Consider the following 15,508-nt stretch of genomic DNA (forward strand, 5'->3'; position numbering starts at 1 on the left):
GCCAGATTTCCAAATGTGAATAATTATCCATGTTTATAGACACTTATCAAACATGTACTTCATAACTATTTTACACTAAAATACCAGACTGTATGCATTGTGTAAAAAAAAAGTATGCATGTTCAGTAATTAACACTTTAAGGGAAATAAAATGAATTTTTTTTCATTCTGGCTGAGTGAGGTGGTGCAGTGGGGAGACTCTTGACTTTTATTCTGGAGGCTGACATTTTGAGTCCCTGTCCAGCCATACTGATTTAGGTTTTCCCATAGCTACCCTAAATCATTTAGTGCAAGTGGCAGGATGATTGCTTTGAAAGATAGATGGCCAATACCCTTTCACATCCTTCGCTCAATCCAAGCCTATGTTCTGTCTCAAATGACCTTATTGTTGACAAGACAATAAACTTTAATCTTTCTTGTTTTGTTTATTCTTAAGTGAATCATCAAGTTCTGTTCTGAGTCCCATAAGTACAGAATTTTATTACAGGGTTTTACATAACTTTCCCGTCTTTATTCCCCCATACTAAGTGAATAATTTTATTTAGGGGCATTAAGCAAAAGAATTAATTGAGAACCATTTGCACAAGTACTATGCTAAGATGTAATCACTGATATAATACAGAATTAACGTCTGCTTTGTGTAGGCTACTGGAAATTTTCTATTTCTATTCCATAGAAAAATTTGTAAAAAAGGTGGGCCCTAGTTTTTAGGTGTAGTTGTATAGGTATTACTAAAAATAATATGTTCAGTAACGTTAACACTAATCATCTACACTTATCCTGTAAACTAAATCGTTCCATATCATTTCAGTGAAAGAATCATTCAGGTGATCTATGAGACATGTAACTAAATAACTAATTACATATGTGCATACATCAATATGTTCTATTCAGTTGCATTTCATATAACAGAGAGGAGGAATATCATGAAATTGTTCCAATCGGCATAGAAGAACCTCAGGCAGCTTGAAAAGAGATGAAAGACAGAAAGATAGCAGGAAGATGTAAATGCAGAATTATTGAAATACAGTAGTCTGATCCTAAAATGGAGACTGTTACACACATTAAATTACTGCTGACAAATGAGAAAGGCACCAGATTCTTGTAAGACAGCAGAATCAATATCCTTATTTAAGAAAAGGCTGCAGAGATAGTGAAAATACTTAAATTTCACACATAAATTGCATGCAACAATAATACAAGGTGACTTAAAAAATTTCTCTCGCGCACGTGCCCCCCTTCCTACACACACACACACACACACACACACACACACACACACTCAGAGAGAGAGAGAGAGAGAGAGAGAGAGAGAGAGTTAATGAAAGTCAGTAGTCAGAAATCTTTGTAAGGGCAGGAGGCAGGAGGAACAAGTATTAAAGGAATTTTAACAAGGAAGGTTATCCAATATCACTTATTATATCCTCTCCCTTAAAACCCAAATCCTTTCGTCTTTCTCTCCCCTTCCTTCTTTCCTGATGAAGCAACCGTTGGTTGCGAAAGCTTGAATTTTGTGTGTATGTTTGTGTTTGTTTGTATATCTATCAACCTGCCAGCGCTTTTGTTTGGTAAGTCACATCATCGTTGTTTTTAGATATATTTTTCGCACGTGGAATGTTTCCCTGAAACAAAGATGATGTGATTTACCAAACGAAAGTGCTGGCAGGTTGATAGATACACAAACATACACACACAATTCAAGCTTTCGCAACCAACGGTTGCTTCATCAGGAAAGAAGGAAAGACGAAAGGATGTGGGTTTTAAGGGAGAGAGTAAGGAGTCATTCCAATCCCGGGAGCAGAAAGACTTACCTTAGGGGGAAAAAAGGACAGGTATACACTTGCGCGCGCACACACACACAGTCACAAGCAGACATTTGTAAACGCAAAGAGTTTGGGCAGAGATGTCAGTCGAGGCAGAAATACAGAGGCAAAGATGTTGTTGAAAGACAGGGGAGGTATGAGCGGCGGCAACTTGAAATTAGCGGAGGTTGAGGCCTGGCGGATAACGAGAAGAGAGGATATACTGAAGAGCAAGTTCCCATCTCCGGAGTTCTGACAGGTTGGTGTTAGTGGGAAGTATCCAATAACCCAAACGGAGTAACACTGTGCCAAGATGTGCTGACCATGCACCAAGGCACGTTTAGCCACAGGGTGATCCTCATTACCAACACTGTCTGCCTGTTTCCATTCATGCGAATGGACAGTTTGTTGTTTGTCATTCCCACATAGGAAGCTTCACTGTGTAGGCAGGTCAGTTGGTAAATCACGTGGGTACCTTCACACGTGGCTCTGCCTTTGATTGTGTACACCTTCCGAGTTACAAGACTGGAGTAGGTGGTGGTGGGAGGGTGCATGGGACAGGTTTTACACCTGGGGCGGTTACAAGGGTAGGAGCCAGAGGGTAGGGAAGGTGGTTTGGGGATTTCATAGGAATGAACTAAGAGGTTACGAAGGTTAGGTGGACGGCGGAAAGATGCTCTTGGTGGAGTGGGGAGGATTTCATGAAGGATAGATCTCATTTCAGGGTAGGATTTGAGGAAGTCGTATCCCTGCTGGAGAGCCACATTCAGTCTGATCCAGTCCCGGAAAGTATCCTGTCACAAGTGGGGCACTTTTGGGGTTCTTCTGTGGGAGGTTCTGGGTTTGAGGGGATGAGGAAGTGGCTCTGGTTATTTGCTTCTGTACCAGGTCGAGAGGGTAGTTGCGGGATGCGAAAGCTGTTTTCAGGTTGTTGGTGTAATGATTCAGGGATTCCGGACTGGAGCAGATTCGTTTGCCATGAAGACCTAAGCTGTAGCGAAGGGATCGTTTGATATGAAATGGGTGGCAGCTGTCATAATGGAGGTACTGTTGCTTGTTGGTGGGTTTGATGTGGACGGATGTGTGAAGCTGGCCATTGGACAGATGGAGGTCAACGTCGAGGAAAGTGGCATGGGATTTGGAGTAGGACCAGGTGAATCTGATGGAACCAAAGGAGTTGAGGTTGGAGAGGAAATTCTGGAGTTCTTCTTCACTGTGAGTCCAGATCATGAAGATGTCATCAATAAATCTGTACCAAACTTTGAGTTGGCAGGCCTGGGTAACCAAGAAGGCATCCTCTAAGTGACCCATAAATAGGTTGGTGTATGAAGGAGCCATCCTGGTACCCATGGCTGTTCCCTTTAATTGTCGGTATGTCTGACCTTCAAAAGTGAAGAAGTTGTGAGTTAGTATGAAGCTGGCTAAGGTGATGAGGAAAGAGGTTTTAGGTAGGGTGGCAGGTGATCAGCGTGAAAGGAAGTGCTCCATCGCAGTGAGGACCTGGACGTGTGGGATATTTGTGTGTAGGGAAGTGGCTTCAATGGTTACAAGGATGGTTTCTGGGGGTAACAGATTGGGTAAGAATTGACATAATGGCACATGGGGGCACTGTGAAGATAAGGGTAGCAGATTACGAGAAGGAAATATTTTAAGTAGTTTACACTCATCAGCTTGGTTCTCCAAGAAATGGAAGATGACTGCCAAGGAAGACGGCATCACTTTATCATGTGTACAAGCATTATGATTATGTGATTTCAAGAAAGAGTAAAGTAGTTGTCTTTCTGTGGTAAGGATTCAATAAGAATTGAAGTCACTGTACATGGAGATGTCCCCAGCGACGGGATTGATCTTTTGAAACCACCTGTTTGCTGATTTAGGTTAGAGTCCTAGGCATCAAACACCATAAAGTCATTCACTGTGGTGGCCCCTCGTTTATGAGTAATCAATGTAAAAGAATTTCTCCTGATAGTCTAGTGTATTATAATTTACGCAATCATTTGGAGTGGAGTGGAGTGGTGTAGTGGTTATAATACAAGACTGATATGCTGAAAGGGATGGGTTGAGATCCCATTTGATGCTTTTTAAATTTTTACCAGAATTATTTCCCTCATTCTTTTTATTTGTTTAACTGGTTCAAATGTACATTTTTTCTAACCCTTTGCTATATCATTTTAATAATTGTATTACATTTCTCATTTCCTCTCATTTTGTCTTCCTATCATTCTTTTTTCATTTGGAATCTTTGTCGATATGGTTTTAATTATTTTATTTATATATTGTAATATTTAATCATTTAGAAATACTAATGTATCAGTTAAACAACAGAAGGTGAAATAATATACCAGAATTTGTATTGGTTATGCAATAGTTCAAGAATTTATTTTTCATTGTGACTTGTACATTTTTTTAGGTAGTGATCATCTTATAAACATTTAAAACATAAACTGTTCTTGCACCATGGACAACATCTTCAAGTGTAGTAATTTTGTGATTATCTTGAAGTAATTCAAATATTAACAAAGAGATAGAGGGGCTGGCCAGTACTTACCTCAGCTCAGTACAGCCGATAGATACACAAAAAACAACCGAAAATTTATGTTCCTAGCTTTCGGAATAAATGTTCCTTCATCAAGGAGGAGAGAGGGGAAAGAAAAGGAAGAAGGGAAAGTGGATTTAGTTACTCACAACCCAGGTTATGAAGCAACAGGGAAAGGAAAACAGGGAGGGTAGCAAGGATGGAGGCATGGTCTCCATGTTTTCCTTTCCCTATTGCTTCATAACCTGGGTTGTGAGTAACTAAATCCACTTTCCCTTCTTCCTTTTCTTTCCCCTCTCTCCTCCCTGATGAAGGAACATTTATTCCGAAAGCTAGGAACGTAAATTGTCAGTTGTTTTTTGTGTATCTATCTGCTGTACTGAGCTGAGGTAAGTACTGGCCAGCCCCTCTATCTCTTTGTTAGTATTTGTTTCACATCTTTATATGAGATTTTCCATTAATTATCTTGAAGTAATTCGGATGTTATCTGGAGTTTTTTTTTTTTCATATTTTTCACCTAGTGATATATACATCACTTGAATGATACAGAGGAGTACATTTTGGAGAAATAATTTTCACAGTGCAAATAACTTTTCCAGAATTATTCACAAATATTAAGCATATAATGAGCTGTCCATCTGACTACTCTATGAATCTACAAGTAACAAAAACTTATTTTGTTCGACGTACGGTTTCATTACAGATTATAGTATTGTTTCAACAATTGTTTCTTCTCTCTCTCTCTCTCTCTCTCTCTCTCTCTCTCTCTCTCTCTCTCTCTCTCTCTCTCTCTCTCTCTCTCTCTCTCCCTCCCCCTCCCCCTCTCCCCCCCCCCTCTCTTCCTCTCCCCCCTCCCAGCTTCAAGTAGGTGACGATGACATTAGAATAATGTTAAATTTCCATGGCAACCCTCAGCCAGAATTTATTTCCGAAATCCTGCATACGCCACATGTGGTAGCAATTCTCTGTAGAATGTCGAAGTATATTGTGCTGTCGCTTTTGAGCAAAAACTGTTTTGATCCCCGAAACCTAAGTGAGCGATGATACATTGATTTTGTAACTGCAACCCATCAAGTGTTATGACGTTGTTTGTACTAACGAATTTAGTCTCTTTTCTTTTATGGATTCTTTGTTTCATTTTAAAATTATTCACCCACTTCCCATTTGCAAAGAATGAAGTTTTCTGGTATGTACAGAACAGTGAGAGCTGTCGCACAGAGTTGCAGTGCATACATTGTCACTTGTTCATGAAACATCCAAGCAATCTTAAATTTTTTGCACATTTTAAATGCTGCACTTACCAAAGAACAAACACAAGAGGAAAATGAGAAACAAAAAAGAAACTGGTTTGTGATAGGTAAAAGCAAAATGTGCAATGATTACAAATCCAATGGGATGGTCAAACATTTATCCAGATTTCCTTATATCTGTTCTGACAAAAATATTTATTATAGTTACAATACTATAGATGAAGATTTAACCAAAAAATAGAATTCAAATGAAGTGATGATTAGAAATAGGAATTACAATAACATGGATGAAAGTATAAAAATGGAAGAAATTAAATCAGTGTTAACACAGAAAAGGCAGGGATGCCAACAAACACTGGAATTCTTGAGAACTACAGTGTGTGTCACATTTACTTTGTATTAACTACACCTAATTCTATCTGGTAAGAGCGCTTCCTGAGGCTGATTGTTGTGATTGTTGTTGGTGGTGGTGGTGGTGGTGGTGGTGGTGGTGGTGGTGGTGGTGGTGGCCTTCAGTCCAGAGACTGGTTTGGTGCAGCTCTTCATGCTACCCTATCCTGTGCAAGCTTCTTCATCTCGAAGTACCTGCTGCAATCTACATCCTTCTGAATCTGTTTTGTGTATTCATCTCTTGGTCTCCCCCTACGATTTTTACCCTTCTTACTGCCCCCCAGTACTAAATTGGTGATCCATTGATGCCTCAGAACATGTACCAACTAATCCCTTCTTCTAGTCAAGTTGTCACAAATTTCTCTTCTCCCCAATTCTATTCAATACCTCCTCGTGATCTATCCATCTAATCTTCAGCATTCTTCTGTAGCACCACATTTCGAATGCCTCTACTCTCTTCTTGTCTAAACCATTTATCATCGATGTTTCTCTTCCGTATGTGGCTACACTCCATATAAATACTTTCAGAAAGGACTTCCTGACACTTAAATCTCTACTCGATGTTAACAAATTTCTCTTCTTCAGAAACGCTTTTCTTGCCATTGCCAGTTTACATTTTATACCCTTTCTACTTTGACCATCATCAGTCATTTTCCTCCCCAAATAGCAAAACTCATCTACTACTTTAAGTGTCTGATTTCCTAATCTAATTCCCTCAGCATCACCTGACTTCATTTCACTACATTCCATTATCCTTGCTTTGCTTTTGTTGATGTTCATCTTATATCCTCCTTTCAAGACACTGTCCATTCTATTCAACTACTCTTCCAGGTCCTTTACTGTCTCTGACAGAATTAGAATGTCATCAGCAAACCACAAAGTTTTTATTTCTTTTCCATGGATTTTAATTCTTACTCCATTTTTTTTTTCTTTCCTTTACTGCTTGCTCAATATACAGATTGAATGACATCGGAGAGAGGCTACAACCCTGTCTCACTCCCGTCCCAACCACTGCTTCCTTTCATGTCCCTCGACTCTTATAACTGCCATCTGCTTTCTGTACAAATTGTAAATAGACTTTCGCTCCCTGTATTTTACCCCTGCCACCTTTAGAATTTGAAAGAAATGAAAGAAAAGAAATGTAGGTTTGCCTTTCCGTAATCTTTCTTCTAAGATAAGTCGTAGAGTCAGTATTGCCTCAAGTGTTCCAATATTTCTACGGAATCCAAACTGATCTTCTCCAAGGTCGGCTTCTATCAGTTTTTCCATTCGTCTGTAAAGAATTCACTTTAGTATTTTGCAGCTGTGACTTATTAAACTGATAGTTCGGTAATTTTCACATTTGTCAACACCTGCTTTCTTTGGGCTTGGAATTATTATATTCTTCTTGAAGTCTGAGGGTATTTCGCCTGTCTCATACACCTTGCTCACCAGATGGTAGAGTTTTGTCAGGACTGGCTCTCCCAAGGCCGTCAGTAGTTCCAATGGAATGTTGTCTACTCTGGTGGCCTTGTTTCGATTCAGGTCTTTCAGTGCTCTGTCAAACTCTTCACGCAGTATTGTATCTCCCATTTCATCTACATCCTCTTCCATTTCCTTAATATTGTCCTCAAGTACATCCCCCTCGTATAGACCCTCTGTATTCTCCTTCCACCGCTCTGCTTTACCCTTCTTTGCTCAAAACTGGGTTTTCATCTGAGCTCTTGATCTTCATACAAGTGGTTCTCTTTTCTGCAAAGGTCTCTTTAATTTTTCTGTAGGCAGTATCTATCTTACCCCATTGATATATGCTTGTACATTCTTACAGTTGTCCTCTGGCCATCCCTGCTTAGCCATTCTGCAAGGACATTTCCTAACCTATAATTGTATAAGATAGGATATAATTTCTGGCTGATAGTGAAAACATTACAGTAGTAAACCTGCGTTATTTTATAGGCTTCATTTGGCCCATTATAGTGAGACTGTAAAATTAAATGATTGGTGGAGGCATTAAACATTCCATTATCATGAACTGCAACATATTGCTCCATATGTTTTTGATCTATACCTTAGCAATACAGGCAGACCCTAACTGCAGTATCATCACTTGGAATTTTTGGTTATTTAAACCGGTAGCTGCTGCTCTGTAAACAAACATGTCTTAACAACTTGTCTTTTCAGTGTTCATGTAGACTTTTACATTATTTTTTAAAACCATAGCTGTATAGTATTATTTAAAAAAAAGTCTATTTAAAGACTTATCACAGTTGTGAAAGTAAAATATGCCGACAGAAAAGATTGTATTAACAAATCATAATAGTTGTAGATGTTTGACAGTGTGTGTGTGATTTTTGTAAGTACAGAACAGACATATTCCATTACTAATGAAATTAATGTTTGCTAATTTGTTTAGGTATGGAGTTCCTATTGGGAGATCTTTGCACAGGTCAGTCTGGCATGCCAGCTGAGGAACGAGCAAATCTCGAATTAGTACAATATCAGTCAGAAAGTGCAGCTGCCCTCGACCAGTGCCCACTAACGTGGTGGGCACGAGCTGCAGCAAAATGCCCAAACTTGGCACGCCTCGCTCGCAAATATAACTGTGTTCCTGCTTCGTCAGTTCCACCTGGTCGAATTCCTGTGGAAAACCAAGTACTGTTTCACAAACGGAGGGCTAATTTGTCGCCAGAATTGGTTGATAAACTTCTTTTTCTCAATGGGAACCATGTGGTGTGAACAGTTGCTTCCAGTTTTGAGTCTTTGCAGTTATTGTAAATCACTTTTATTAAAAGCTGTTCAGTTTGTGTGTACTTCTGTGGAGCTGTTTAAAACAGTGCATGATGGAGTCACATATTGTGAAGACTTTTATGGTGCTGTGTGTGTGTGTGTGTGTGTGTGTGTGTGTGTGTGTGTGTGTGTGTGTGTGTGTGTGTCCTATTTAGAACAGTAAGACATTCTGTGAAAGTCATTTACTGTTTGTTACCATTACGAGTACAAGTCAACAACTGAACAGAATCCTTTTTGTGCTTAAGGTAAGAGACTGTGCAAAAACTAACTTATGTAATGTCTAGTGTTCATGTTTCATAAAATGCTGTGGGAAGGGTTAGAGTGGATAATATTTGTACTTTACAGTGTAAGAGTCTGTATAGAGATTTTACCTTTGCGTGGTGTTCTTTTTTTTTTTTTTTTTTTTTTCCAGTCTGCCTCTCTCTCTTCCCACTCTACAAAAATGTACCTGTCATGTTTTAAAACAAACTGTACTGTTAAATATGGTATGTGAAAATTTATATGTAATGACGTGAAATATAGTGTGACACTGTATTTTGTGGAGTTATGCTTTTTGAAACCCTGTTATCTGGGAAAAATTGTAACATATTGCAGATATGAAGATATTCTGCATATGCAGGGTAATTTATCTATGTTCCTCTCTGTCTCTTCTTCTCATTGAGTACAGTAGCTTGTCACACCATAACCCTGACAAAACCCATAGGTTCCAGAAGTACTATGTTATGTTAATGATAGAAAGACAATATCTATTCTGTATTAGATACAAGGTTTTTGTAAACATGAAGTGTGTCATAATGTCAGCCTTTTGCTAGAATGAAGTAATTGTAAATGATACACTAGTTTTGAAATTTGCTGTTGCTAAAAAAACTACCTTGCATTTAAGCACTTATTTCCTAATGGCTGTCAATTTGTTTATTGATTATTTCTGTTTATTATTAGAAGTTCTACGAATTTCTCAAATGCTATATAAATTTTACATAGATAAGCAATTGTATTTTTATGTACAACCATTTAAAGAATAATGTTTGTTGGATGCCACTCACTGAAGCTGTATGATAAATATAATGTATATATGAAATTCTAATTTTATGTAACTTATAACTTTTGTATACAGACGTACCAGGAATTACCAGTATTTTATAGATCTCTTCTACAAACAAGTCACTCTGAATAAATCAGTAGAAATATTCAAAGATTATTTTGGACTACAGTGTGTGTAAGTATTAGCCCCAAACGTAATATACCAAAGTAAGTCCATGCAGTGAATGGTTTCAGCGCTGTACTGAAGGTGCTGCTCTTCATCAGACCAGTTTGCCTACACATGAAAATGACCTATTCAAAACAGTATACCAGATACGTTATGTGATCAAAAGTACCCGAACACCTGGCTGAAAATGACTTACAAGTTCGTGGTGCCCCCCATTGGTAATGCTGGAATTCTCTATGGTGTTAGCCCACCCTTAGCCTTGATGACAGCTTCCACTCTCACTGGCATATGTTGAATCAGCTGCTGGGAGGTTTCTTGGAGAATTGCAGCCCATTCTTCACGGAGTGCTGCACTGAGAAGAGGTATCAATGTCGGTCAGTGAGGACTGGCACGAAGTCGGCATTCCAAAATATCCCAAAGGTGTTCTATAGGATTCAGGTCAGGACCCTCTGCAGGCGAGTCCATTACAGAGGTGTTATTGCCATGTAACCACTACACCACATGCTGTTCATTATGAACAGATGTTCGAGTGTGTTGAAAAATGCAATCGTCATCCCCGAATTGCTCTTCAACAGTGGGAACCAAGGAGGTGCTTAAAACCTGTGCTGTGATAGTGCCACGCAAAACAATGAGGAGTGCAAGCCCCCTCCATGAAAACCACGACACACCATAACACAACCGCCTCCGAACTTCAGAGAAGGAAGCAGGGACCAGAATTTGTGGCTGTTGCTGGCAGCTCCGTGTCATCCCCTCGTGTGGCGTATCCTGTGTATCCCAGTGGCAGTGCTCAACTGCAAATGACACTGCTACAAAATCTGCAGTTATTTATACCAAGTAGCAGCCATTGTGGCACTCTTGGCCATGTAATTGGAAACATGACCGAAATACCGATGTTGGAGACACCACCTGACCTGTGCCACATTTTATTGCTGCATTGGAAAGTTAATGCAAAGTGAGACCAGCCTGTCCCACAAGTTTCACACGCTTGCTGTCTTAACCCAAATGGCGACATACTGTACTCACTGGCAGCTAATCCAATGTTCTGTTGCACCTTCTGATAAAATTTACTCTTAATCTGTTAATGTTAGTACACTGTATTGATTTCAATAACTGCTGATGGTGAAATGGAGGGGAAACATGTAACACATCGCATTCTGTAAATCCTTTAATGAAGGTAAGCTTTAGGGATGTGTAACAAGTCAAATTTGTACATTAGTATGCAGAATCAGTCTTTGCAGGCTACTTTTGTACAGTATACTACCAACAAATTATGACTGCTGATAGCCTACTCACATTGTTAACAAAGGAAAACTCACATTGTTAACTATGGAAATTACTTTTATCCTTTCTTCGAGTTTTCTGCACCATGTGGCATGTATCCCATCCAAGTTTTCATATCCTCGTATCCTGCCAGTCATCTTGCTTCGCCATGTCGTGCATCACTCAGGTCACTCCACCATTCTATTGTTGCTGTGTCATGGAAGTCTCCAGTGCCAAATTTTAGAAGGCCACCTGTCCTCAGGCATTCTTGTATGACGTCCATACCCTGTTAGCTGTTGTTTACAATATCTTTTGTAACTCTGGTCTGTTATTGTAGCACTTCATTTCTTCTCGTTGACTCTGGAGACTTCCCACAGTTCAGCACCATACACAACAATGGCTCACAACTATAATTTTGTACATCATCCTCTTCATATTTTTTGTTGTCACTTTATTCCTGATAATGGAGTGTAACTGGTTAATTGCCAACTTTCCATTTCCTATTCTGTGCTTTATTATCTCATTGCTTCCACCTTTATGTAAATTGATCATCCCTAAATATTTATGTCATCAACAACAAGTTACTATAGGTCCGTAATTCATAATAAGAACTCTTCCTATACATCTCACAACAAAGTGTTCCGTCTTTGTAAAGTTAATGTTCAGGCTCCACTACTCATCCTTACTTACTTTTAGATTGCTAATTATAGGAGAGACCAATAAGGGTACTCTTTCATTTAAGTTTGAATATTTTGGGTTTTCCAAATTCTTGACTGATGTCTGCAATGAACCTGCCACTATAGTGCCAAGGATATACAACTACATTCTGAACCCTAAGATGTAGACTATTACCATTTAGGGAATAAATGTATTGGCATGGTGCTAGAATCCCAAGGTCACTGAAGAGGTTCCTTGATGAAATTTAGTAAGTATAAATATGGAAAATACGCTAACATCCCATCCAAAGGTCAAAGCAGTGAAGAGAGATTTCTAAGTGAAAGGCGTATGTGAGCTTTTTGGTTAACATGCTCACATTTGCTGATACCAAGTCAGTTTACATTCATGTAGATATTGAGGAATATCGCAGAATGAGTTACATTTTGTGGATGCTCATTGATCTTAATTTCTGCTACTGTAAGTCATTTTCTTTGTTTCAAATAGCGTGATATAAGGCTTTGTAAGATTTAGGGTGAAGCTGTGTACTGTAAACATGTTCCATTATTCTCCTGATTGTACCTTTTATTCTTGCATCACACCCATCACAGTTTTTGAAGAGTACGGTCCATCACAGTCTTTGGAGGAGGAGGAGGATCTTAGTGTTTAACGTCCCGTCGATAACGAGGTCATTAAAGACGGAGCGCAAGCTCGGGTGAGGGAAGGATGGGGAAGGAACTCGGCCGTGCCCTTTCAAAGGAACCATCCCGGCATGACACAGTCTTTGGTTATAAGAAGAGGTGTGGCCCAAGTACCAAACCATGTGCCACTGTATTTAATGTTTCCCCACTCTGCATTTGTATTCTCATGATTTTTGTCATTGTGACCCTTTCTTATCTCTTGCTAAGATATGATTTCATATTTGCAAAGGAGATGCATGTTAACTCCATAACATTTTACTTTTCAGATTAGAAGTTTGTTGTGATTCACACTGTTGAATGCAAACAGAATGATTTTTCTAGTTTTGTTCTACCAGATGTGAGTTTGTGGGGTTGTCAGGACTCTCTCTATAAAGCACCCTGGACCGATGGCAAACTGAGTAGTTGTGGAAAGGTTTTTGTCCAAAAAATGGCTCAAAATATTCTATTATAGGCTATTACCATCATTTTATTTAGGCTGTCTTGGCAAAATTGTTTGTTAAAGTAGTTGTACAAACAAACCATCTCAATACTGAAATCCAATCAGTAATGAAGTTCCGAAAGGTAAGTGGACATAGTGATGTTGAAAGTCACTTCCAGTAGTGCTAAACATATGGGTCAGTTCTAGTGAGCAAAGGAAACACAAGGTACAGGTTGAGATTCTCACTCTGCAGCGGAGTGTACGCTGATATGAAACTTCACATCAGCACACACTCCGCTGCAGAGTGAGAATCTCATTCTGGAAACAACCCCCAGGCTGTGGCTAAGCTGTGTCTCCGCAGTATCCTTTCTTTCAGAAGTGCTAGTTCTGCAAGGTTCACAGAAGAGCTTCTGTAAAGTTTGGAAGGTAGGAGACGAGATAGTGGCAGAAGTAAAGCTGTGAGTACCGGGCGTGAATCGTGCTTCAGTTGCTCAGATGGTAGAGCACTTGCCCGCGAAAGGCAAAGGTCCCGAGTTCGAGTCTCGGTCGGGCACACAGTTTTAATCTGCCAGGAAGTTTCACAAGGTACAGGTGTTGAGCATTCAAGGAAGGTCATTCACATTGGCACACAACTGCATCTGCACAAATGACTAAAAGTATTGGATTAGGATTTTTTTTTATTGTTCCCCTTATGGCCACACACTGTTTTGCAGCGACTGGGGTCTCTTCTGTCTGAAAGCCAGGTTTATGTTTAAACATTTTGAGGAGAGTAAAATGAAAGACACTTGCAAAATTGGCTAATATCTCATGAGACGGAATGTGAAAAGTTCAAAATAGTCTTTGGAATGAGAAGTTGAAAAATAAATTATATCTGTAGAATTTTTTAACCATTAATTTTTATCCAGCTGTCATAGTATTATTCCTGGTGGGTCCTTAATTCCGAAATGCTCTTCATATTTTACCTAGAAGAAAGGTGAACTAGTCCAACAAGTTATGCAGTAGAATTTCTGTGAAGTTTGGCAGGTAGGAGAGAGATACTGGTGGAAGTAAATCTGTGGAAATTGGTCACGAGTCATGCTTGGGTAGCTCAGTTGATAGAGCACTTACCTGCAAAAGGTAAAGGTCCCACATTTTAGTCCTAGTCCGGCACTCAGTTTTAATATGCCAGGAAGATTTTTGCCACTTGTGTCAGAAACATCAATACAAAGAAACGCAAAAGATGAACAGAATACACAACACAACTTACTTAAAGTGGACATGTCTGGGCACATGAACATGGAAGAGTACACCACTGTTGGCCAAAGTGGGCACCTGCTTCCTTAGTGCAGGATATGGGACAGAGCTGTCAGCAGAGTAGGTGGCTCACAATTTGCACTTCTCTGTAGTCACAGTTGGTAGTGATGACTGGAAATCCCCAGTTTTGGAGATTACATCTTGATCTTCCAACTCCAGAGGGTAGGTAACTGAGAGTAGGCTTTGTCATCAATGTTTTTTAGTGGCCATGAGGGAGATTTTCAGATAGTGGAGGGCAATTAGAATTGTTTACATCGTGTACACTCTACGTTTCCATTCTTGCTTTGGATGAAACTGTTAGCAAGATTTTGCTGCTTTTCATCAACCTTTTTTTGGACTGCAATTGCTGGACAGTTACTACATAAACATGTAACAAGTGGCTAGGCTTTGTTACCAGGTCTTTTATTCCACATTGGCAGCAGATTCATGAATGATGTCGGGGAAAGTAATACCTTCGTAAGCAGTGTATGTCACAGACATCCATAATAACATTGTGTGTCAGAGACAGATTATGGCTCCAGCTGCCAGGGACTGTGGTCGTGTGTGTTGAATTTGCATGGGTGCGTGTCTTGTTTAATTTTGACAAAGGCCTTGTTGTGATTGGCAAGCTTTCAGAGCCATTGACTCCTTCTTCAGGCAGAAGAGTTGAGGGGAATGAAGTAGGGTAAAGGAAAAGGACTGGGGAGGTCTAGGAAAAGGATCAGGGACTGTTGTCGTGTGTGTGAGTTGCATTTGTGTGGGTGTGTTGTTTAATTTTGACAAAGGCCTTGTTGGTCAAAAGCCAATTGTGTGACGGTCTTTTTGTTTTACCTTTCTGCGACTCAGCATCTCTGGTGAGTAGCAACCGTCCTTTTCATTATATTATAGCCTCATAGGTCTCATTCAGCCACTTGCTGAATTCATTGGTGAAGGCAGATGTGCTAGACACAGTGGACTCGCATTTGGGAGGACGACAGTTCAATCCTATGTCCAGCCATCCTGATTTAGGTTTTCTGTGATTTCCCTAAATCGCTCCAGGCAAATGCCGGGCTGGTTCCTTCGAAAGGGCAAGGCCAACTTCCTTTCCTAATCCGATGAGACCAATGACCTCGCTGTCTGGTCTCCTCCCCCAAAACAACCCAACCCCAACTACCCCTTACCGACTGAGAGAGCCAATCAGATGTGCTAAACAGGGTATGCATATTCTGCCACGGATTTACAGGCTGAGATTGCCTTTCTTCTGTAGGTTCAT

At 39.8% G+C, this 15,508-nt stretch overlaps 1 protein-coding gene across 2 annotated transcripts in view; it reads left to right on the forward strand.

Annotated features, from left to right (window-relative positions):
- LOC126281995 (E3 SUMO-protein ligase ZBED1) overlaps nucleotides 1-9,828 on the forward strand; it is a 59,816-nt gene extending 49,988 nt beyond the window's left edge. For both annotated transcript variants that reach the window (XM_049981390.1, XM_049981384.1), the window contains exon 6: nucleotides 8,371-9,828. In XM_049981390.1, the coding sequence (XP_049837347.1) occupies nucleotides 8,371-8,693 (323 nt within the window). In that variant the 3' untranslated portion in view covers nucleotides 8,694-9,828. The remainder of the gene's footprint in view (nucleotides 1-8,370) is intronic.
- The last annotated feature ends 5,680 nt before the right edge of the window (nucleotides 9,829-15,508 follow it).

This window comes from Schistocerca gregaria, chromosome 1 (assembly GCF_023897955.1).
Source record: "Schistocerca gregaria isolate iqSchGreg1 chromosome 1, iqSchGreg1.2, whole genome shotgun sequence".
In the NCBI taxonomy this organism is placed as follows: domain Eukaryota; kingdom Metazoa; phylum Arthropoda; class Insecta; order Orthoptera; family Acrididae; genus Schistocerca; species Schistocerca gregaria.